The 26,298-nt window shown below is 42.7% G+C and overlaps 2 protein-coding genes across 4 annotated transcripts in view; both read right to left on the bottom strand.

Moving 5' to 3' along the window:
- The window catches only part of LOC119424427 (formin-binding protein 1), a 176,494-nt gene that overhangs the window by 77,517 nt on the left and 72,679 nt on the right, over positions 1–26,298 (bottom strand). For all 3 annotated transcript variants that reach the window (XM_037691903.1, XM_037691902.1, XM_037691904.1), the window contains exons 5-8: positions 20,945–21,007; positions 14,394–14,498; positions 702–830; positions 434–580 (exon numbers count right to left, since the gene is read on the bottom strand). In XM_037691903.1, the coding sequence (XP_037547831.1) occupies positions 434–580; positions 702–830; positions 14,394–14,498; positions 20,945–21,007 (444 nt within the window). The remainder of the gene's footprint in view (positions 1–433; positions 581–701; positions 831–14,393; positions 14,499–20,944; positions 21,008–26,298) is intronic.
- LOC119424428 lies at positions 18,103–19,960 on the bottom strand. The gene is made up of 2 exons (XM_037691905.1): positions 19,434–19,960; positions 18,103–18,684 (listed from the first exon to the last, which is right to left on the bottom strand). The coding sequence occupies exons 1-2, from the start codon at positions 19,816–19,818 to the stop codon at positions 18,317–18,319; spliced, it is 753 nt and encodes a 250-aa protein (XP_037547833.1). The 5' UTR covers positions 19,819–19,960; the 3' UTR covers positions 18,103–18,316.

The raw sequence follows: 26,298 nt of genomic DNA, 5'->3' as shown, positions 1-26,298 counted from the left end.
TGGATGGATGATGGATAGATAGATAGATAGATAGATAGATAGATAGATAGATAGATAGATAGATAGATAGATAGATAGATAGATAGATAGATAGATAGATAGATAGATAGATAGATAGATAGATAGATAGATAGATAGATAGATATGTGTGTGTATGTGTGTGTGTGTGTGTGTGTGTGTGTGTACCGTGTTTAAATTTGATTAAACTTCATTTCAAAGCCACAGCCCTCACAAACCACTTTGTTGTTCACGGGTGGGTTATTTTCATTTCAGCACCCCCCACCCCCCATTCATACTCCCATCCCACTCTTGGCCTAGTTCCTTTGGTGAGAGCCTTCACTGACCCTGTGTGGGCTGGACCTGACAGCCTGTTTGAGTGAGTAATATGGCCCTGATGGCAGTGTGTGTTTGCAGACTTATTGTGTGAACTCACAATCTTGGGATCGATGGCCTCAGCTGCTGTAGTCATACCGTCCAAACACTTCCCTACGATGGGCAGCACTTGTCGGTCTACATCTGCGAACGTCTTCATGCACACCCCTATTCTGTCAATTCGCCTCTCCTCCATGTCCTGAAGTTTCTGCATCACAACACAGAAATAATCACACATTAATGTGGCACATTATTAGACACTACTGGATACAAAGAATGATGTTGTGAGTGAGACAGAAGGAGCTGTGTTTCAATTTTGTTGTATTTACCTGAAATATATTAGGAATAATTGTGTGGTAATGTTCATTCTGCTCCTGGTTGAACTTCTGCAGGTAGGCGGAATAATCACTCTTACTGTCCAAAGCCATCTGGTTCCTCATCTGAGATTGTTGTCGTGCCTAAAGAAAGAAAACACACACACGACGACACATTTCCTTTACTAAACCTGTGCATACTCTGATTAACACCGACAAATGGGTTGAACGCACACACACGGCCCAATTAAAAACAGCTACATCAAAATGTGTGTGTTCACGTTTGTGTAGGTGCACACATGAACAGAAAGCTCGCAGACATAGGTGCAGCACCGGCCTTTGGATCTATTGTAGGACGGAGCAAATATCTATAAATAAATTAAAGTGGTGGCAGAATGAGGGATTTGAAGTTGGATGACCAGCCCAATCTGGCCTGTGTGTCTACCGTCAATAATGCTGATCATTCTTAAGCTAGTTCAGAGTAAAAAGAGGCAGAAACCCAGCAGGGACAGCCTATTATGGGACCACAGCAAGCAGATGGAGATGAGATAATCTCAGCTAGACAGTGTGGGTTTTATGTGTGTGTATGCTAGTATTCATGCTGCTAATTACTTCTGTATATCTGTTTCCTTTTTCCATCAGATCTGTAGCCAGTCCACCCATCCAAACAATGTTTCCACCAGGTTGGCCAGAACAAAGTCACCTCATGAGCCTGTAAATGTTATCATCATATGGTCTGCTAATGCATATGGTCAGAAACAAACACAGGTTCTGTATTTAACCAATAACTGTGTCTCCCACGATCACATATGGGGTCAGAAACGATGTAATGAAGAAAATGGAGCACATCAGAGTCTAGACACTCACATACAGAGACAGACTGGTATAATGGTATGAAATGAGTGTCACAGTCTTAATAAACAAAGTGAAATCCAGCAAAAAGCTAAAAAGCACACATAATAGTCCAGCAGTAAGAACTCTTCAAGCCAATCCATCAGCATGCTTTAGTGCAATTGTGCTACACTGGTGTGTGTGCATGCAAAATGTTCTGCCGATTGTGTTGAGCAACAGTGAGGTTGTCACCACGGAAACAATACAGGTAGCACAACTTTGACAGAAACTGCTGAGCCTGCCGTCACATCACTTCCTGTTGTCATTTCCTGGAAATTACTGATCATACTGTATTTACGGCTCAGTGTGCAATGCTTCTGTTACTCTGCACACATTTCGTACATCCATTCATCCAAGTATCCATCCAAGCATCCATCCATCCATGCATCTATCCATCCATCCATACATCCATCCATTCATCAATACATAAATCCATCCATCCATCCATGCATCCATCCATCTATCCATGCATCTTTCCATCCATCATCCATCCATCCATTCATCCATCTAGCCACTCATCCATCCATCCATCCATGCATCCATCCATCTATCCATCCATCTATCTATCCATCATCCATGCCTCCATTCAGCCTTACATCCATCCATCCATGCATCCAGCCAGACATCCATCCATGCATCCATCCATCCATCCATCCATCCATCCATGCATCCATCATCCATCCATCTATCCACTCATCCATCCATGCATTCATCCATCTATCCATCCATCTATCTATCCATCATCCATGTCTCCATTCATCCTTCCATCCATCCATCCATGCATCCATACATTCATTCAGCCAGCCAGACATCCATCCATACATCCATCCATCCATCCATGCATCCATCATCCATCATCCATCCATCCATTCATCCATCTATCCACTCATCCATACATCTATCCATGCATCCACCCATCTATCCATCCAGCATCCATCCATCCATCCATCCATCCATCATCCATCCATCCATCCATCCATCCATCCATCCATCCATCCATCCATCATCCATGAAGCAATTTATCCATCCATCCATGCATCCATGCATCCATGCATCCATTCACTCATCCATCCATCCATCCATCCATCCATCCATCCATCCACCCATCAACCAGTTATCAATGACTAAAAAGATAACCTATAAATAAAAGCTTGTTGTAATTAGTCTGGCCTTCCACAGTGATGTAATGATTTCATTCTGACACAGATACAGGTCGCTGACAGAGCTGAAAGCCACTGTTCACAGTCAGACAGGAGCTAACGGACCTGACTCAGCTCAGACAATGTGTGCCCCACAAATATCAAAGGTTTCTGCACACTGGACCTACCTTAAGGGAAGTTCGCTTCAGGGCATGGCATAAAGTAAATAAAGTAAAACACAAACACACACACACACACACACACACACACACATAAAAGTGTTGTTAGCTATTTCCAGCTGAACAAGAAGTTGCCATAGATGCACTTCCTGAACCATCTGCTGTGTCAAGACTTGAAAAGAGAAGTTGGTACACAATCACAGTAAACACTAATGTGCCGGTGTTGTAAAGTGCAGATTAGTGCTCTTAGTGGTCCTTACTATTAAGAAGCTGCATGAAATCAGACCAGTGTCTCAAGGGAGAGTGTCAGTGTGTAAGGGTTAGGGTCAGGGTTCTTCACACAGCTATAACTTTCTGATTGTCTGGGCAGCAAATTCAAACCCCAAACTGGGGGATTGTTTGAAGGAAGAGAGGAAACTGCAGCTCGGAACAAAGCCACAAAACGTTGGTTACGTACTGTAACCCCAGATTCTATGAGTATAAGCGTAGCCCTTTAAGGCTGTCGCTTGGTGGGTTTATCCCGTTATGCGTAGCATTGCACTGAAAAAATTTAGTCCACGCACACCTGCCATGTGGGCCCTACCCGGTCCGTATAAATTACGTTAAGAGCGGGAAATCGGCTCCCAAAAATAGCTTTTTCTTCAGCCATTTAGGAGCCAGTGAGGCCCAACGCTTAAAGGGCTACGCTTCTACTCATAGAATCTGGGGTTACAGTACGTAACCAACGTTCTATTTCGTATAAGCTTCGCCCTTTAAGGCTGTCGCTTGGTGGGTTAAGGGCGAAGCAGATGTGGTCCTCGCCTCACTGGGTCCATTCGAACACCGTATGAAGCAGAAGCTTGCCCAAAAAACGTCTTGTCACTCAGCTCCCCATGTGCGTAATTACGCATTGCGTAATTATGTGAGCCATGCACAGACGCATGTTGTGTAACTATGCATTCATGGCTGAACAGTATAGACAGATTAATAATAACAAATGAACTGATTATTAATCAAATGAACTGATTGGTAACAATAGTCATGAACTGATTAGTGACAATAGAACCAAAATAACAGACACAACTTGTGACTGATAACACATCTCACACTGTGAAGCATGCAGACAGATGTGAGCTTAAAGAGAGTTCCATGAAAACAACAATATTCATTCTGTTAGAGCACTAAGGACATAATGTGTCATGGAACAGGCCGTCACATCACGTAGATAAGAGCGAATGAATGAGCAGGGTGTTGACCACGCGGCCGCAGTGCAAATGTCCTGCATTGTCATACCATATGCAAGGCAGTCGAAGATGCGATGCCCCTGGTCAAGTGTGTCCTGAGGTTGACAGGAGGCTCTAAATCTGATGCTCTGTAGGCTTCAGAAATGGCCTCATACAGCCAGTGTGACAAGCGCTGGGTGGATAACGGGCGACCTGCAGATGCATCTCTATAATGCACAAACAAATGTTGAGTTTGGCGCATTACAGCTGTGCACGCTATGTAACACGTCAACGCTCGCACCGGACAGAGAAGATGGAAAGATGCTTCTTCTTCTGATCTGTGGGGGGGGGAGGGAAAACCCCTCCAACGATATCGCTCTTGATTTAAAAGAGCTTGTGATGTTTTTAGGCATAAAAGCTGGGTTTGGTCTTAAATCAGCTGAGCTGCCATCAGCCTGAATTCTAAGACATGACGGAGCGACAGAGAGAGCAGATAAATCACTCACCCTCTTAGCGGATGTTAAAGCCAGCAACAGGGCTGTTTTAAGAGACAAGAATTTAAGTGGAACCTGATTCAGTGGCTCAAATGGAGCTTTGATCAGGGCTCGCAGGACCAGCGTTAAATCCCACTGAGGAACAAGTGGGCGTGAAACAGGCCTGCGTCTCTGTACACCTTTTAGAAAACGCTTCATCAGCGGGTGATTAAAAGCTATTCTGTCTCCGAACCCTTCGTGGCAGGAAGAGATGGCTGCAGCGTACGTTTTAATCGTGCTGAAAGCCAACTTCCTGTCCATCAGCTGTGTAGAAAAAACAGCACGCTGCCTAATGGACATGAGGTGGCCTCTACACCTTTCTCTGTACACCAGCGCTGAAAAACTGTCCACTTTGATGTGTACAGCGCTGTGGTAGATGTAGCACGTGAATCCTGGATTGTGCGCACTGCATCCTGTGGGAGACCCATCCTCTCTAAGCAGAACCACTCAGCGGCCAGACCCACAGGTGCTGGCCTATTTTTGGGTAACTCCTGATCGCTCCTCCTGCCTGGAGGAAAGCGTCCTCCCTCCACGGCAGTTTCCACGGGTGCCCCGACAGTAGACGTTGCAGGACTGGGAACCATGGTGCGTTCACGCGCTCGGGGGCCACCAGGAGAGCTGTCAATCCCTCCTCCTGAACTCGGTTCAGGAACCGTAAAATCAGAGGAGGTGGAGGAAACGCGTACAGAAGCGTTTTGGGCCATGGGCTGTGGGCAAACGCATCCACACCCAGCGGTAGTTTGTCTCGCGGGCTCAGGGAAAGCCATAGTTGACACTGAGCGTTCTCTCGTGTCGCAAACAGGTCCACAGCTGCTTTGCCAAATTTCTGTCACGTCTGAGTCATCAGGTCTGGATGGAGAGTCCAGTCCCCGTGACGTGGGCCGCCCCTGGACATCACATCTGCCCCTTTGTTCAGAACACTGGGTATGTAAACTGCTCTGATAGAGAGTAGATTTTGGTGAGCCCAACACAGTAGCTTTCGCGCAATGTGTAACATCTGGGCTGAGCACATACCCCCTGCTGGTTATGTACGCAGCAGTCACCTTGTTGTCTGTGTGAATCAACACGTGTTGATTCTGTAGCACAGGAGCAAAGTGCTGAATCACGTTCAGCACCGTGAAACACTCCAAAACATTTATGTGGGCTGATGTGTGATGGGGCCACAGCACCCCTACTGCTTGAGATAGGCATGTCCCCCCCCCAGCCTGACAGCGACGCGTCCGTGAAGACTGACACGTGTGACGTGGGTCTGCTGACGGGGGCTCCCTCCGACAGAACCAGGGTGTTTCCACAGTGTCGGAGGTCTGCCCTCACGGAGGGAGGAACAGTGATCATCCGTCTCTTTTGTTTTACTGGGTCCACACGCAGACGCACAAACCACCTCTGGAGGCGTCTCATGTGTAATAAACCCAGCGGGACCACTGTGTGAGCTGATAATATCATTCCTAACAGCTTCATGATGGAGACAGCTGTTACCACTCTGCCAGGTCTTACGTGGCGGAGCTGGTCTTTTAAAGTGTCAATTCTCGTTTGTGATAAACGAGCCTTCATGGTGGTTGAATTTAACTCCACTCCCAGATAAACAATTGTCTGGGCCGGGAAAATCAAGCTTTTCTTCCAATTTATGGCGAATTCCAGATTTAACAGGTGTGATGTCAACACCTGAGCCTGCATCACTGCTTCCTGTCTGGAGCGTGACAGCAGCAGCAGGTCGTCCAGGTAAAACAAAACTCTCATCCCTGCTCTGTGTAACGGATGCAGGGCTGTCTCCACACACTTTGAGAACGTACGAGGCGCGAGAGAATACTCGAACGGCAGCCTGTTGTACTGATACTTCATCCCTTGAAAGGAGAAACGCAGGAATTTTCTGTGTTTTGGGATGATTGGTATGTGAAAATAAGCATCTTTTAGGTCGACGGAAAACAAACCAGTCGTTTCTCTGGATGTTGTCCAACAGCTGTCTGGTTGTCAACATGTGAAACGGTCTGTCCTTGATCGCCTTGTTGAAAGCTGACAGATCCAAAATCGGTCTCATCCCTCCGGTCCGTTTGGGAACCAGGAAATAACGTGAGTAAAACCCTGTGTTTTCCTCTCCGTTGGGAACCCTGGAGATTAATTCTTTTATCAGAAGCTCTTGGACTTCTGCATTTAAGGATGAGATTTGGTCTGGAGATGACAGGACTGTCTCTAAAACTCCTCCAAACGGAGGGGGTCGGGTTGCAAACTGTAACATGTAACCTTTGCATAACACCATGTCCATCCATCTGTCCGACGAGCATGTTTTTAGCCACTCCGCGTAACGTTCGTGGAGTGGACGTGCGTTTAAGTGATGTGTCCTGTTTTGTACGGATGTCACCAGTCCGCCGCCTCGACCGCCGTCATGTGTCGCGGGAATGTTTTCTGCGTGACCCAAGGCGAGGCTTCTTCGAAAAGGGTCTGAACGCACCCGTGCGCTGCGTTCGGACCGCAGACCAACCTTCATGTACAGGTGGGCCGGTGTGTGCTGAGGCGAAGCGTGTGACAGCTGATGACGCCGTGGGGCTGCACGTTTGACGTCGCTGTGCGAACGTTGAAAGGCAGAGAGCGTGACTTCATCTACGCTGTGCTGTTGGAGTGAAGGCTGCGAGCCCCGCGGGAGCACACGTTTTCTCTGGAGGGACGCGCGCCGCTCTTGGTGGAGGGACGCGCGCCGCTCACGCTGGAGGCGAGACTCATCACCGGGTTCATTTAGCCGTCTCATGCTTATGCTCCCGTGAGCGGCCGAGCGCTGAGACGCGGTGGGTGAAGGCTGCCCGCGTCGCGGCCACACGCGTTTGCTTCGGTGAGGCATGTGTTGCTCTTGCTGAGAACGAGGACCTTCACCAGACCCGGCCTGCGGTCCCACATTTATACCGATGTGAGCCGGTGAGCGCCGGGGAGCTGTGTGTGCACCATCATCAACGCAGCGCCGTTTGGACGAAGGCTGTTCGCATCACACGAGTACGCGTTTGACACCACTTGGGTGAGGATCGTGCAGCTCGGGTTGACAACGAGTTATTTCGCTTACCATCGTGTCGTGTGAGCGTCTCGTCATGTCTTGGAGCGACGGTGAGTTTAAAAAACCTTTATTTAAGGACACCGGCCCGTTATGTGTGGAGGATGTGTGCACAGCCGCTGTGAGTTCATCCGAGCTTACAGACTGGCTAGAAACAGACACTTGATCATTGAAAGATGATTTATTTCAACTTTCGTGTCACTTTTACACACACACTCCGCAGACCGTCATTTTTTAAATCTTCTCCCCCTTGAGCTCTGCGATTTGTTTGCCCAGAGCGCCATCTGCAGGCATCTCTGGGGAAACGCTGAACTGCAGGTTGCCGGGATGAAGAGGGCTGGTCTCTGAGGGGCGGGGCTTGTGGTGGAGCTGAGCGAAACGACGCCGCGGCGGCAGTGGAACATCGTTGTTTCTGCCTCTGCTCACGATGGTCTCTCCAGCGGGCCAGGGGGCGGGATGAGCCACGCGGCTTGATGAGGTGGCGCACAGCCTCTGACACCTCCTCCGACTGCTTCGAGTTCGCCAGCATGGCTTTGAAGTTGCTCCCGAACAGCGCGTCCGCCGTGATGGGGCCCTCCATCAGGTCTTTGTGCAGTTTCTCCGGCAGCGAGGGGGAGTGACGGAACTAAGTGGATCGTTGAATCATCGTCATCCACGCTGCAATCCTGGACAGGCAAACCGTAGAAGAGGCACACATATTGAGGATGGCGTCGGCTGCCTTACAGAGGGAGCTCTTGGTCTCCTCAGGCAGGTCTGCGGCCTCCAGCCTCTTGGACATGCTATATGCTAGCAGCGCCACGTTGTTGTTAGCTGCGGCTGCCTGAAAAGCACATTGATGGGCTCGATTGGAGAGCGTGGTCACCGTCTGGTCGTGTTTCCCAGGAGGGACGGGACGCTGCTCCAACCTGGACAACTTCGCTCCGAAAGCTTCCGCGAGGCTTGGCTCAAGGGGGGGTACCGAGGGATAGCCCCGCTCGGTGAACCCCTCCACTCTGATGATGGGTGCGGACTGTGGAGACCGACTCCCCCAATCTACCAGGAAAGAACCATCTGTGGCCTCGCCCGTAGGATGTCCTGTTGGAACACGAGGCCATATGGATCAAGACGGTGAGCCGGAATGGAACCCAGTAAACAACCTTCCCGCCGGATCATCCGAACTGGCGGGAAAGGTGTGGGACGTAGAAAAAGGGGTCCCTTCATGTCAGCCGCCTCCTGGGTTACGGCGGGCAACCCCTGAGGGCGCCGTCGGCCGGGAGCGGTGTGATCGCCGATGCGAAACGAGGTGGGATGGGGTGAGCATTCACTCAGCCCCCCTCCACCGACACTACGCTGTCCAGGAGGGAATGAGCAGCGGGGGGCTGCAGCTGAGCGCGCCTGTCCCGGAGGAACCATCCGATTCGCTCCGAGGGTCGGCGATAAAAGGAAAATTACAAGATGGTGCTGTCCAGTGTGTAGTGACCTGTCACTGAGAAATATTCCTCGGCGCTTACCTTGAAATAAGACTGCTCGTCAGCTTCTCCTCGGGGAGGAGAACTCACCGGACGACCGGAGGTTGACTGCCGGGCCAAGCATCCTTAACAAAGGTTGGTCATCTACACAATTTTCCTTCTTTGTTCTTCTGACAGTGCTATTAGCTCGCTGAAGAAAAAATGGGAGCCGATTTCCCGCTCTTAACGTAATTTATACGGACCGGGTAGGGCCCACACAGCAGGTGGGCGTGGACTAAATTTTTTCCGTGCAATGCTACGCATAACGGGATAAACCCACCAAGCGACAGCCTTAAAGGGCGAAGCTTATACGAAATAGAACCTCAGCTCAACAAGCAGCAGCTCTGTTGCCATTAAGGAAAACATCATGTTTCAGACAAACACAACAACTGGAACTGAAGGCGCAATATCCTCATCACAACCACAGAATTTAACTTTTCTAAAGTGTGGGGCGACTGTGGCTGAGTGGTTAGAGCAGTTGTCCTCCAATGCGAGAGTTGGGGGTTCGAATCCACCAGCAGTCACATGCCGAAGTGTCCCTGGGCAAGACACTGAACCCCTCATAGCCTCTGATGTGTATGAATGTGATCTAAAGCACTGATTAGTCTCGTTAGAATGATTTGTTCGATTAGCTTTGTAGAGATCTAGTGCTGTGTGAATGGGTAAATGAGGCACAGATTGTAGTGTAAAGCACTTTGAGTATCTTGAAATAAGATAGAAAAGCACTATATAAGTACAGTCCATTCCATTTACCATTTAAATGCATCTGTGTCCAAGGCCTGAAACGTCTACCTTACTGTTAGTGACAAGTTATTTTGTTCATAGCTAACTGACAGCTAATATCTTTAACTGCAGAATGTTGTGTCAGTTAACAAAACATCTGTTTGTATGATCCCAGATATAACAGACTGTGACTAAAATCTAAACACATCACACGTGCCATTACAACCTTTCTAAAGACAAAGTCTTTCAACTCTGAACAATGAACACACAGAGACACAACCTTATTAGATTTTATCATTTTTGGGAGGGGAGGGGGGATTATATAACACTACTAATGGACAAGAATTAAAAATCAAAGTTGTCATAAGACATTCTTTCAAACAGTGATAGGATAAAACATGTTCTGTACCAGGAGAGACTGTAACATTTGGGTGAAAATGCATAATCCACTGTTCTTAAATAGATTCCTTTTTTAATTTTTACTAACAATTTATTTTGAATGTAATACATGATTAGTTTCATTTGACTCTTTGACTGTTTGTTTACAAAGCAGTTTAATTTGGACACATTATAAAATCAACTTGCTAAAAGTCTCTTGCTGATGACTAGTCTTAAAAACTATCCTAAACAAATTTTAATAAAACACATACTAAAAACAGCTCACTTATTTTTTTTTTCAAACTTGAAAAACTGGAAATTGCAGTTACAATTTTTTTAATCTGTTTTATTTTTAATCTCTTTTTATGCATTTGTGGACCAAATTACTCGCTTTGGAGAATTAGAGGATGATCTCAAAGAAGCACGGTGTGACCCTACTGCTGTTAGAAGTGACATTAGATACAGTGATTAAATATATGCATATCCCATTGAACTTTTCCACATGTTGTCACAATACAACAAAATTCAAACTATTTTGCTGAGGTTTTATATGATAAACCACCACAAAGTATAGAAACTGTGAACAGGATTTTGTTGTTTTTTTTTTGTTTGTTTTCAAGAATGGCGTTTTTCTTGCCACTCTTCCATAAAAGCCAGATTTGTGAAGTAAACCTGTTATTCTAACAAACACCTGAGCTGTGGAGCTCTGCAGCTGCTTCAGAGCTCCCATGGGGCTTCTTGCCTGATGTGACAGTTTAGATGGACGGCCATGTTTTGGCAGGTTTGGAGTTATGCTGTACTTTTTATGTTTTCAGATGAAGGTTTAAGATCTCTGTGAGATGCTCAAAGCTGAGGGAATTGATTTATAACTGAATCCTGCTTTATAACTTTATCCCTTATCTGTCTTGTGTATTCCTTGGTCTTCATGATGCTTTTTGATCACTTGTTCTGCAACAAACCTCTGAAGCTTTTAGAGAACAGCTGGATTTATACTGAAATTAAATTAGACAGAGGTGGACCTGTTTGCTGACATCTAATAACCAGTGGCAACACTGGATTTTACTTTGTCACACTTTTCAGAGTTTTTTTTATTTATTTTTTATGAAAAAATAAATTGAAAACCATGTATCATTTTCCTTCCACTTCACAATTATGTTCTACTTTGTGTTGGTCTATAATATAATAAACCCAGGTGAAGGACTTTGAAGTTAGTGGTTGTAAAGTGACAAACTGGAAAAGTACAAGAAATGTGAAGAATTTTCAAGACACTACAGTACATTTACACATTATTGTGCTCAGGTAAAAAAGTTTTTGAATACACTTCAGGATAACATTCAGATATGATTAATACTGTAAATAGACATGTTTAGACTGACAAATATGAACAACAACAAAAAAAAGCTTTTAAAATGTGTTCATTTCTTTCAGTTTTTTTTTGGGGGGGGGGGGGGGGGTCTTTACTGTTTCAGTAAATGGAAGTTTAGAAGCCAGTGACTCTTTGTTCTGAAACTGGGATCTTTCTAGTTGAGTTTGTTGCAACATTTATCTAAATGTTCAGCTCTAAGTCCAGAGTGCACCTTCTTCCAGAGTAGATTGGCATAAGAATCAGATGTAAACTGTGTCAACTCGAAGCCTGAGCTCTGCTCCAGCAGCTGATGGAGCAGCAGGATCACGTGCTGCTGACCCATAATGCCTTGTGGGCGTGGGAGCTGTGTGGGTTAAAGGTTAGGATTTTTGAGGGCTCTTGTAATTGGTTGTGGCAACAGGAAATTGCATCAGCTACATGCCCAGGAGGCTGAGAGCAGCAAGATAATTTGTGAGAAGATGACTGCATGTGTTGACATTTAATCTGTAAAACAGAGACCGGTGCTGCTGATCCATAACAGACTGGCTTTACGTTAGCTGTATCTGTGTTGATGATGACTTCTCCATCCTGTCTTCAGATTATTATTTTTCATTCATTCAACCTTCATTTATACAGGTTAGTCTCACTGAGCCTCGAGGACTCATTTACATGAGAGACCTGATTTAAACAAAGAATGATGACAACAGTAGACAATCATGAAAAACATATTTGTGATCTAACTATTTTTTGTTGCTATTCCTCTTGGTTGTCCTTATGATTGCTATTTTGTTTCGATTAAAAAAAAAAAAGAGAAACTTTAATTTTTAAGCCTATTTTATGACTGTCCATTGTTGTCATCATTCTTTGTTGAAATCAGGTCTCTCTTGTAAATGAGTCCTTGAGGCTCAGTGGGATTAACCTGTCTAAATAAAGGTTGAATGAATATAAATTGAAAAATAAATGAAAGAAAATATATAAAAAATGAAACAAAAACAGCTACATTATAAAATTATGTGAAAAATTAAAAACAGAAACGTGTCTGCAGATGCTTAAAGCCACTTAGAGAGGTCAAGGTTGAGAGCTTCAGGTCTTTTTACAAGATATTCCAGGAAACAGGAGCAGAGTAGGAGAAGGCCCTTTTGCCAAGTTCAGTCTGCACTGAGGGAACACTGCAGGTAATAATGTCCTGAGAGCGCACGCTGTAGCTGCACCCACTCAGAGACATGTAGGAGATGTATGAAGGCCACAGACCAAGAAGTGATTTAAAAATGAAAATATACCAGTGAGAGAGTCTGTGTGAAGTTAATGATGACAAGTTAACCAGTGAATACAGGGTGCAGTGATGGGTACGGTAGTTACAGCCAGTTATGACTCTTAGTGATAGACAGATCCAACATCTGCAGGGTGCTTGTAGGAGTGTTTGTGTAAATAATGTCACCGTAATCAATGGCTTTGTTCTGCAGCTGATTTAATTTCTGCTAAAACAGCTTTTAGACGGCATCCCTGGCACCAAACACACGGTCACTCTGCTGAGTATCAACTGCCCCACAGGCAGCGGCCATCTTGTAAACAAAATATATCATGAACCAGTGGATCAATTTGAATGAATCTTATGAAATATTGGATCTAGAACTAGTCAGCCTGATTTAGGGTGACTGCAATTACCAGCTGATCTAAAAAAAAAATCAAAAATAGCTACGATTAGATTAATTTTACAAATATTTGTGTAAAATTTGGTGTTAAATTAGCTGAGACTGATTTGAGCACTGATTTATTCTAAGAGCTAACAAACTGCAGACCTTTGTTTATTTATCTTTTCTTTCCAGTTAATTTTACTATTAACAATTTAAAGTCAACTGTGTTTGTCTGTTTAACAAAATATTTTATGAACTACTGGATGGGTTTTAATAAAGATTTTAAGAAACAATCATTACATGTACAGCTACAACTGATTAATATTAGGAGGCGAGCCAATTAAAACTGGTCATCACAGACAAATGTCCTTGGAAAACACAAGAGTGCATCTAACTGAGCCAGATCTAAAAGATACTGAGCTCATGTTTCATGTGTCATTCACAACAGATACTCCAAGTACCACTAACTGTATGAGGTACTGGCTTAAAACTTTTGCAACAACTATTAGAGTCAACCATGTTTTGTTAGCAATATATATCAAGAATCACTCAACAATTTTTAATGAAACTTTGAGAAAGTAATCATTGATTATGCGTCTGCAACATATTTATTTTTGGAGTCAATGCAATTGAACCCCCAGCTGCCACAGCTACTCTACATTAGCCAAAACAGAGATGACTCAAACCAGTGGATTTTACAGTTATTGGGACATTTCTGTTTTCAAGGTTTGACAAAAATAGCTAAAAGTCTGTCATTTCTCATCTCGAGGCCGAGACGGTGTAGAGGTAGGGCAGCCAACCTGGGACCAGAAAGTTGCAGGTTCAACTCCCCACCATGCCCAAATGTTGTGGTGTTCTTGAGCAAGACATCTAGTCTCTAACTGTTCCCCAGGCTCCTACGTAGCTGCCCACTGCTCCATCTGGGTGTATTTCACGAGTGAAATGCAGAGAACTAATTTCGTCATTGTATGGGAACATACAGTGATGACAACACAAAGCTCTTTATTTAGTTTAAAAGTCTGGCATGAAAAGCGACAGGTGATTTGAATTATTTCAAAGAGCACTGGGCCAAATGTGACAGGAAGTATGCCAGAATGTTAAACATGGATGAGGCAGAACGGGCCACTGTGATTGACTTTTTCTGGAGTGAGATGACACACACCTTTTCCACATCGGCCTTGGTCACGTTAATGTCAGCATCCATCTTCTCAAAGTACTGCTGCGCTCTGTCCGCCTCTTTACAGTCCCTCTCGAACCGCCGTTTACTCTGAAACCACAACAAATCATATTTAAGATCTTCACAGACAAAAAAAACAACAATTATTTTCTGCATGGAGGAGTAGCAGCACCATTTTACAACATGACATTTAAATGCACGTCACGTTTACGTCATGTACACTGTGTGCTGTAAAGCACCAGTTCATGTCAGTGACACAGCAGAGGGTTCTGCTAACGTCTGCAGAATAAACTAATATTCATGGAGAAAACAAGCGTTCATGGGCGCGTGGAACAGAACAATCAGTGTCTGTGGGTCCAATGTGTGCTCTGAAGCCAGCCTCTCTGCCTCCAACACAATGCTGTCATTGAAGCGCGTCTGAGAAGGACGAGGCCGTTCTTTCTGTCCCTCGTCAAAGAGGCCAGGCACAGATAAGAAGTGTTCTGTGAAATCTCTGCTCAGTCCCTTTGCCTAAAATAAACAAATCTGGAAGTTCCTGAAGGGCCTGCTCTTATTACGCAGTATGTAATACACATTAACATGAAGATTAATATGAAGTTGTTGCACGTCTTGCTTTTTGTTTTTGTTTGGTAACAAGACAGTAAGGGTAAAAAAGGGGCAGATATTATAAGATTGATTCTTCTTCTGCTGCCTTTCATTTTATTTTGACTGTATACATTTTTTTTTCATTATTTTTGAGTTGTTATGTTTTTAATGCAATGAAATTAATAAATTATATATAAAAAAATATATATATATATATAAATAATTTGATCAATAAATCTGTGGGGGCCATTGTTACGGTCTGTTTGGTCTCTATACATTGGTCGCTGATGGTCACAGTTAGTCCTGGATGTCAACAACAAACTGGTTGATACACTATGAGAAGGTCCTATTTATAAGACTGAGTTTGTTGCAGCTCCTCAGACTGACAAAGTATTTTGGATTAAAGACAAAATGTTTCAACACGTTTTTTAAATTTTATTTTATTTTTTTAATCCATCCAGAGGACCTGAATGAACTTTGTTAAGGTTTATAGACAGAATTTCTCAGTGCAGCAAGGAGGAGTAGAGATTCCAGTTTGGTGGCCTCAGGGTTCCATCTCTGCTCTTTGCAGATGATGTGGTCCTGTTGGCATCATCGTGTCGTGATCTTCAGCTCTCACTGGAGCGGTTCGCAGCCGAGTGTGAAGTGACTGGGATGAGAATCAGCACCTCCAAATCTGAGGCCATGGTCCTCAAGTTAGAAAAGGGTGGATTGTTCTCTTCAGGTCGAGGGTGAGGTTCTGCCTCAAGTGGAGGAGTTCAAGTATCTTGGGGTTTTGTTCATGAGTGAGGGAAGAATGGAGGGTGAGATTGACAGACGGATTGGTGCAGCATCTGTAGTATTGTGGACTCTGTGCTGGTTTGTTGTGGTGAAGAGAGAGCTGAGCTGTAAGACAAAGCTCTCTGTTTACCAGTCGGTCTACGATCCTCCCTTCACCTATGGTCACAAGCTCTGTGTAGTGACTGAAAGAATGAGATTATGGATACAGATGGTTAAAATGAGTTTCAACCACCTGTCACTTTCAATGAGTTGAAGTGGTTCAGGCATCTGGTAAGAACGCTCCCTGCACACCTCCCTTCTCCCAGTCGGGAATGTCCGACTGGGAGGAGCCTCCGGGGGAGACCCAGGCCAACTGAGAGACATAGTCTGGGAACTCCTTGGAGTCCTCTCAGAAGAGCTGGAAAAGGTGGCTGTGGAAAGAGATGTCTGGACCTCCCTGCTCCAGCTGCTGCCCCCAAGACCTGACTTCAGAACAAGAGGAAGATAATGGATGGATGGATGGATGGAAGGAAGGATGGTCAACAAATCGTATATTCTGATGCTGCTCAATAATTCAGCTAGATAAATCTAACAAGGTAGAGTCAGGTCCTCTGGATGATTCTTCTGAAACATTTCGTCTTTAATCCAAAGGACTTCTTCAGTCTGAGGAGCTGCAACAAACTCAGTCTTATAAATATCACCTGCTCATAGTGGATCAGCCACTATGAGCAGATGATATTTAGGCACCTATTAAGGCATCCTCAGCATATAATCTGAGAGATGGTGTCTCTTTCAAGATCAAACAGTATGCCATTTACAAGGTTTGATAGAAGTGGCTCCATCTCTTCTCACCATGAGATCATCTCAGTCCAAAAAACTGGCATGAAAGGGGATGAGCGATAAGCAGTTTTTAAGAAAAGCAAAGCCATTAATTCTAATTAAATTAAAATGAAAATGTCTCCTCTGTGCCATACCTGTACAGTAACATCAATTTAAAAAAATAAAATAAAACGTAAGAAAGAAAATAAAACATTGTGTGGTTCAAGGGAAGTCCCTGTTCCCTGTGAGTTTGGTGCTGTAGGACTTCCTGTCTGGATGTTTCTGTGGTACACAGCCTCATATGAATGTGTGAGGATGTGTGTGTTGTGTGTCATGTGGACTGTGTGTGCTTTCAGCACTGAGAACTGATTATTGATCACTGAAATCTGCATCATGAGGTCATAGTTTATTAACATCTGAAGCAAATGACAGGATAAGGCTAACGTTCACTACAGTTCTAAATCAAAGCATGTGTTAAATTAGAATTTATTCAATTACTGCAGTTAGCGCTAAACCGCAGACTACATTTGGTTCACTGCCACACTTTTATCACTGGGGAGTGTTTCAGGGACAAAAAAGTATTTTTCTTTTTTTTATGGGTGGATGGATTTTTTATTTTTTATGTTAGCTACAACAATCTGTATACATTCAAGTTTCTAATGGAAATGTATCCACCTTATTCCGGATTTGGCGCCACTACCCATAATTCATAGCGGAAGCCGGTTCTTTACTTCCGCCCGCGATCCCGCGCTGTTGTTTACGTTTGTGGGTTAACACACTTGCTAGCAATTTAATGTTTTTGACACAAAAGTTTCCTTTACCTGAAGTAAATGGCAGCACATCAGAGGTGGATACATTGCAAGGATGTTTTAAAAAGCTGCGAAGATAAGTCGTTAACTGTGTCTCACCCATCATTTCTCACGGACTGGGTAGATGATATGAAATCATGGCCCGGAATTACCTACATCGATATTATTAATTACCTTGTTTTTTCTGAAGGCGTCGATGGCGAGGAATTGCGGAATTATAAAAGCACAGAGGCGTATAATTACCTCCACAGCAACAAAATAGATACAGTTTTGCTCAAGAAACAAGGCGACTTTATCTTTCTGAAAGCAGCTGTTGAGCCGAGCCAGAGCGTTGGTCAAGCTAAACACTTAGCATGGGTCATGCTCAGAGAAAGTGGAGTGGTAGAAACGGTCGGCTGTTCCTGTATCGCCGGATTGGGAAAATCATGCAGTCATGCGGCAGCTATTCTGTGGAAGGTATATCACTTATCTGGATATCAGAATATTTACATCACTGAATCAGAATCACTGAACTGGGCGAAAGCTGTGAGCTTCCTGTCTGCCTGTGTTTACATGTGGAAGCCAGAGCATTGTGCAGCCTGTGATATACTGTCACAAAAAATTAAACATTAAAAAGGCTGTACAGTATTTTTATATTATTTGTTTTTAAAAAAGTACAGACTGGATGCAAGGCAACCTAACATTTACAGAAAAGGAAAAAATAAATGACAACAGCAGGGATGTAAATAACTTGTTTCATTTTATTAGGAGCAGTGATAGCTGAAGTCTGTTAAATTGTTACAGGTCCAGAATGCTGTGATCAGTGGAAAGACGGGGCTAGCATGTACAGATGAGCAGCGCAGGTGGAATGCTGGGACAGCAAAGAATCTTCAACCCAAACGTCTAAGCATGATAAACTTCAGACACCACAAGGCAGAGCAGCAGTATAACATCAACTCAAGGGCTGCAGACACGATTAGTCTTTATTTTCATAAGTGTTATAAGGACTTGATCTTGTACAGGCATTGTAAATTCATTGTTGTCATCTCCTTCCAGTGCTGACACAAGAGTGTTAAATGTTTCTAACGCTATACCAGTGTACAGCAAAGCGTCTGCGTCATTTTGTAGAAGAAAAAATGCAACTTCATCACACTGAGTCGTCTTGTCCTGGACATCTTTTCTGCCAGACGTGTTGCAGTATTGATGATGATCTTTTAGCGAAGGGTCCTCCCACTGTGTGTGGACTGAGTGCAGATGTGGCCCAGGAGGTTGTGTGGAGACGCTAGCCAGGTCTGGGATGACTGACGGTGAATCTACGGTGCACTCTGAATAACACAAAAATACAAAATCAAATCAGCGTAACACAACCTGTCAAGTGTCACTTACCTTATTACGTTTTAGGAAGGAAATTTGTAATTCCACACTCGTACACACATGATACATCTTAAATGTCAATAGTGCTGTTTTAGTGGGGCTTTAGCCCCCTTAAATTTTCCTAAGCCCCATCAAATTATGCTATAATATCAAAATATTGTGATTAGATTTTAGTTTTTCATCCTTAAAAAAATCAGTTGGAGCTAGGTTGCATTTAAGCTTTTTCTTTAAAGAGTTTAAAAGAAGTTTTTTTTTCAGCTGTGTCTGTTTCAAATAACCTGCCTCTAATAACTCAACATATTCTTTATTAACAAAATCCCCAGACTTTTACAGCCCTGGGGGCTGAATTTTACCAGGTTGCTAAATAAAAAGCTATTCTCAGACAGTTACATGAAATCATATACATCTCTGCTAGCATGCTACTGATGTTAATTACTAACCACTTTGTCTTTAAGATTTGGATTTGGCTGCCAATCAAGTACTTTCTCTTAGTGATAAAGTATTTTGGAATTAAATTAATAATACACTAACATCCACAATAACACTGCAACCAGCTAGCGCTGATGCTAACACCATCCACAGTATAGTAATTATAACATTACAATTATAACATTAATAATAATATAATTCAGTAAAAGATAAGAGCTAAGCATGATTACAATGTGAAGCGGGGACAAATCACATTTTCAATTTCACTCACCGGGAACAGATTCGGCCGTTTTGTCGATGTTGCTGGAAGCTGTCTGGCTCACAGTGGTCCGGATGAGCTGCCTTCTTTTCTTTGGTGGGGCCCGGTCATAGCCCAGATAGAGCTCCGGGTCGGGGTGAAGCTCTGTGGGCTTTTTATCAATAAAATGAAAGGAGCAAACATAAACTCTCTTCGGGGGGTATTTGAGTTTTAAAGCTGCCAGCCACGCTCGTTTTCGATCCTCCTTCCTCGGCATGGAGTGCAGTTCGTAACGCGCTGGGCACACACAGGCCTTTCGAAGTTGTTGATGTGCAAAACAATACGTTTCTAGCTCGTCTTTCAGTTTTCTGGAGCTGTTGTGACAGCCAACAACAGCACAAGTTGAACCCGAACTCATATTAGAATTGTTTAAGCCTCCTGCTACAGCACAAATTACTAGAATTTGTCATTAGCAAAAGTGCCTGTCATTAGCAAAAGTGCCTCTCGCTTTAGCTCACCGGAAGTATAAAACCGGGAGGGGGCGGTACCTGTCTGTCATGGCAGCCCACATACGCTCTTGCAGAATAAGGTGGATAGTAATAAAGTAAGGAAGCATAATTTTAAAACATGTTTCTTTTTCTAACTTGAGATACATTTGGCTGTCCAAAGCAATCACAAATATATGAATAAAACTTAAAATCTCCTAAAACTATTGAGCATGGACTTTGTTGCTCCTAAAACTATATTTTGGGGTTTACTTTTGTTTCCAGAAATGTCATTCAGCTCAGGACAAACCTATCGAGCAACATTATCTTTGCAAAGTTAAAACACTTTTCCTCTTTGAAAGTATTGTTTGAAATGAGGTTGTGTGAAAAGTGTAAGGAAAAATAATATCTTACCTGTTGTAGATAACTCTTTGAAGGACCTCATGTTGGAGAAATAGCGTTTTATTCTGACAGCACTGATGAGCAAACAGACCACAGCAACCAACTGTGGTCCAAACCCCATTTGGACCCATTAGCTTCTGTCTTGTTAATTGGGTCAGAATTAAACGCCAAACTGAGGTCATTCAAATCACTATCTAAAGCAAGTAAGATATTGACTAAGCATAACATTCTCATAGCAGTTATAATGTTCACTTAAACTAAGAATAAAATAAACCAATAATTCTAAACGTAGATCTTAAAGAAATCAAACAATCTAAAATCAATATCCTGATGCATGCTCAATAATCCAGGTAGAAAAATCCAAAAAAGTTCAATCTGGTCCTCGGGACATAAAAAAAAAAAAAAAAAAATCTAAAATCAAGTTGTCCTTCAAAAGATTTTGCAGTTTCCCTTTTATCACTGGCTACATCTTCAGGAGCAACAGTTTTATTATTAAAATGTGACGTCTGAATAACGATAAGATGTGTGCAGTCACAATATTGGTGTTTAAAACTTTAAAACACTGAGGCTTTCAGGGTTTATGCAGAGATAAAGAAAAAGGACACAATATGACCTTCTTTAACTGAAGAAAGAGAAGAGAAACTGTGAGTTACTTACTGATTCCAGCTGCTTCCACAAGCTCTCAATGTGCTGCTGAGCCTTCCGCCCATCATGGAAATGCTGTTGGAAGAACCAAAGAGAAGATGAATGGTTTCTCTATACTCATGAAACCGAGTGAGTTCAGGTTATAAATAATTAACAGCCAAACATCTGAACTGTGATGAATGTTCCTCAAACTGACCTAATCAAACAGCCATACTGTAATTTGGAGGATTATATTCCAAAGATTAATGCTGACAGATCTGCTCAACTTTAAGCTGATGGATCTGATGGTGAATGATCACTTCGCCTCACACAGACCCTGCCTGCACGAACACTGCGCCTGAGTGTGTGCTAAAATCTTAAAGTGCATGATAAACATTAGGGTGAAATCATCAGAAAGGAAGATTGAAAAATACATTTACACATCCAGGAAAACAAGTAATGAGAAGATTGGAGCAGAAAGAGATTGTATAGATCCTTAAACTTCATAAACTCAGAAACACAAACAGGAACATTGTCATCCTTTGTAGAGATCTAGTAGAGTGCTGTATGAATGGGTAAATGAGGACACAGATTGTAGTGTAAAGTGCTTTGAGTATCTTGAAATAAAATAGAAAGGCGCTATATAAGTACAGTCCATTTACCATTTATCCCTGTGAATATTTTTATGCAATTTCTTTTTTTAAACTTTGTACTTTTCTTGACCCAAAATTTTATTCTATAGCTATTTTCTACATTCAAGTATAAAAATTAACTGTATGTTTATAGTTTAATATAAATTATTATTTTCTGTAACCTTTAGTTTATTTTACAGAAAACATCTGTATAGTGGTCAAAGTTTTCATGTCTCAAGGCTCCACAATTAATAAATAATAATAATTTATGTATGTACATATATATATATATATATATATATATATATATATATATATATATATAATTATTATTATTATTATTATTATTATTATTATTATTATTATTATTAAGGCAGCACGGTGGCGCAACTGGTAGAGCTGCTGCCTCTCAGCGAGCAGGTCCCTGGTTCAAACCCCGGTCCAGGGGCCTTTCTGGGTGGAGTTTGCATGTTCTCTCAGTGCATGCGTGGGTTTTCTCCGGGTACTCCGGTTTCCTCCCACAGTCCAAAAACATGCATGTTAGGCTGATTGGTAACTCTAAACTGTCCCTAGGTGTGAGTGAGAGAGTGAATGGTTGTTTGTCTCGTTTGTTTCTATGTGGCCCTGTGATGGACTTGCGACCCGTCCAGGGTGTACCCCGCCCCTCGCACAGTGATTGCTGGACATGGGCACCAGCGACCCCCGTGTCCCAAAATGGAATAAGTGGGTAAAGAAAATGGATGGATGGATTATTATTATTATTATTATTACATGTCCATTGTAAATTGTGGCAAAAATCTATTAACTTTTTGTTGGACAGCAACTTGCTCTCATTCTGACTTATTTTGTCAGCACAGGTCACTATATATAAATACAGAATATATTATAATATAAATACATATATTATATAAATTTATATACATATATTAAGTTTGTGTAAAAACGGCAAAACAATATATGTCAAAAGGCCACGGAAGTCACATAATTTGTTTAAATAGATCCACATGTGGGATATCTAAGTTAGTATAAACTTGTAAAATAGTCGTCTATCTTTATTTTTTAGGGTCCGATTCATGTCCGGTCTGTCTGTTTCAGGCTGCTGACTGATCATTTATCTTCTACATTTAGTCTCACAAATGGATTTTTAAACAGAAACTGTCCACTGTTGGACACAGCAGGTTTTGCAGCATGGTGTTCCTGCACTTGATAAGATTACATGAGGTTTAGCATTAGCAATGATTGTATCAATGAGCTAAAACCATCAGCATGTGTTTATGAAGCTGCCCCAGTGAGACTCATTGGGATCTGCCTGCAGTCTAGATCACTGTCGACAGGGTGACATGATAACTGCGAGGAATGTGGGTGGTGGTGACTAGTCCTTCTTACTAACTCAAAACCAGTAAGAAACTGAATGAATCACCAAAGAAGATATTAAATTCTACATAAAATTGTCCAAATAGTTGAAAACACAAGAACAGAACAGTACACAGCTAAGTCCATAAGCAATTTAAATGATTTATTAGGCTATTTTTAGGTATGGCTGCACTCCACTTGCTCTTATGAACTGGATGTGCATGATGAAAATCCAGCTGAGGTCGTTTTAGGGTCAAGATCAGTTTGAATCTAAGGTGGACCTTGGTTATGCTCAATGAGCATTCTGGACAGACCAAGTGGTCTAAACTTTGAACATATGGTGTGTGTTTCTGTTTGAGGCCTCATTTGGCCTCTGAAGGCAGAGCTCTGTGTGGGCTGAAACCATCTCCTTGTGAAACATGCAAACACTGAGGAACGATTCTAAATAAAAGCCAGTCAGTGATTACTTCCAGTGCATACTGATACTTTCTCCATTTCTTGTGTTGGAGTTGATGTGCCAAAGAATCCAAAAGCAGAGGAGCTGAAATAAAAACTGCAAAGAGACTTGGCTGTCGATGAAGTATCCCCTGGTTACAAACACTTTGGAAACTGAGCTCAGTATCTGAGCTGAATATTGATGCTGCTGTTCAATAACACACTCTGACAATTTCTTTTGAGCTTGAACACTAACAAAAGTCAGTCTTGCCTTCTGTTTTCTGATGAAAACTCCCACTCGAGTGAGAGGTGTGAAATTAACACTGATGCATGATCATCCCACCTGAAAAACAGTGGCCATGACAGCAGTTTGTGAGAAATGGTTTACCTCTAACAGTCATACTTCTCATTTCCCAAAGTTTTTGGGGAAGCTGACTAATGAGGAAGTGTTCCAACATTTCAGAGGAAGTATTCAAAAACTCTAACAGAAGCAGGACATGAAGGCATCGCTGAACTCCTGACAGTCCAGAGTTCACCTTCAAATACCTGTTTGATAAGAACAATCTGCACAGTGCCACACAAAATGATGATGATAACATGTATATACAGTGAACAGCCAAAAACACAAGTTTTCTTCTGCTACATTCTTTCCACAAAATATTTGTGTCCACAAAACTTCTCACAAATTCTCAGCATCTCATTTTGCTTATATGCATCTAAATATGCTTTTCTCCCAAACTGTTTCATTGGATTTTCATCTGACCGCATACTGAACTAATCAGCTAATTCTCATTTCATTTTACTTTCAAACACAATAAAACAGCCTGTGAATAATCTGGATGTGTTGTAGTGGGTGAAAATTCTCAGTCATCCAGGACATGGTAAATGCAAAAACTGCCCAAAAACCAAACAACTAGACTTCTGTGCTGTGACTGAAGAGTGTGGCGTTTCAACTACTGTACTTAAAACTGCATGAGAAGGGTTTATGTACCTAGATTCACATGCAGATTACTGTATTTTCCAGCGTATAAGTTGCATTTATTATGCATCACCGCTGACCTGTTGCATTTATTATTTTTTTATTTAATGGTCAAAACAGCTTCATTTTGCCTGGGTGGCACAGCGCCATCCATCCATCGTGGCCGGAGCCACTAGCTCTCCAGCGTTCCTCCGCCTGCACCAGCTGAGTGAAGCGAGCGCGCATGGGAGGACTCACTGTTGCAGTTCTTAGAAATTTGAAGCGTCAGTCAAAATTATGAATATGGAAGAAAAAAAACATGCAAATCACTTTGGCGTATAAGTCACAGGACTGTCAAATCTATGCAAAAAACTGTGACTTATATACCAGAAAATACGGGAGATCCAAACTACTTGCCCCTCACAATGGAGGCTCGTTGGGCTCTTTGTCTGCCTGGCTCACAGAGAGATGTTTTGGTCACATGCATGAAGGTGTGAATAAAAGTGAAACTGGCTGGGAACGTTTGTTGAAAGTTTATATCTAAGACCATCTCCTTTGTTTAAAGTAGGTTTTTCTCATTTGATGTAAATGGCCACCTTCACTCTCATTTTCAAACCTTTTTCTTTGTCTTCTCTGTCTAAAATATGAATATTTGGTCCTCAAAAGAGTATCCCTTATCCTTGAGGTGTAGGACTGCTGAGTCTTGTCCTGAAGAGTTAGCTCTCCTGTGTTGAGCCATGGGTCTGTAGAGAGGCAGTTTAGTTTCTCCAATATAGCCTGAACATTCCTCGCTACACTGGGTATGTTTACATGGACATAAGTAACCGGATCAAATGGCCGGTCGGAATGTCATGTCATGAATGTCATGTAAACACTCCGTTCGGGTTATTTTTTGTGTATTCGGCGCGATCCGATATAATTTGTGATCAGAACGAAACGGGTGGTTTACGCCGATCCGTAACCCGATCGGTGCGCATGTAAACGCTTGATCTGTTCGTTTTTATCTGATGGTGAAAAACTGACCTGACTGCGCATGTGCGACTTTGCCATTTCGGCCTGGCTAATGCTAATATTAGCATGTCAGGGAAGTAAAACTGGTCGGTGAGCGACACAACATTTCTACTAGAAACTTTTAAAGAGCTCAAAATGATTTCTATTACCTGTAGCTCAGTCAGGGAGTGCAGTAACGTCTCCACCATCATTAAAAACTGTCGCGGGTCCATTTTGGGTGCTCAGGTTTGTTTACGTTCACCCGGAAGTAGAACTTCTTCTTCTGTGTTTTTTTTAAGGAGAGTTTACCACTCTGTGCATGTCAGTACTGCTGTTCAGAACAAAGCCCGCTGCATGTAAACGCTCATCATGAACTGATTGTGCCCATGTAAACAACACATTTGAATTATTCAAACAGAACACATTTCAATCCGGTCAAAGAATTCTGCGCATGTAAACATAGCTACTGAACTGTATGCACCACACCACTCAGTTTGGGTTTGGGGGTCCTGTCCTTGATGTACCAGCTTCTTCTGTCAGAGGGTCCTGCTGGGTTTAAAATGTGCTGGGATGTCATGTTTGGAGAAAATCCCTCTGAGTTTCTCACTCCAGCAACATGTTGGATGACAATCCAAAAAAGTTCAATCTGGTCCTCTGGACATTCAAAAAACAAGAAAACAAAAAAGCTGAGACTGAGCTGAATACAGCACCTCAGACTGAGGAAGTCTCTTGGATGAGAGACGAAACGTTTCTACATTTTTTTGCTTTGTTTTTTTGTTTTCTTGTTTTTTGCATGTCCAGAGGACCAGATTGAACTTTTTTGGATTTTTTTTTTACCTGGATTATTGAGCATGTATCAGGATATGTTGGATGACAATAGCTATGTTTACATGCGCAGAATTCTTTGACCGGATTGAAATGTGTTCTGTTTGAATAATTCAAATGTGTTGTTTACATGGGCACAATCAGTTCATGATGAGCGTTTACATGCAGCGGGCTTTGTTCTGAACAGCAGTACT

Source organism: Nematolebias whitei, chromosome 18 (assembly GCF_014905685.2).
Source record: "Nematolebias whitei isolate Nwh7 chromosome 18, NemWhi1, whole genome shotgun sequence".
NCBI classification, from domain to species: domain Eukaryota; kingdom Metazoa; phylum Chordata; class Actinopteri; order Cyprinodontiformes; family Rivulidae; genus Nematolebias; species Nematolebias whitei.
This window is presented reverse-complemented; position numbering and strand designations above follow the sequence as displayed.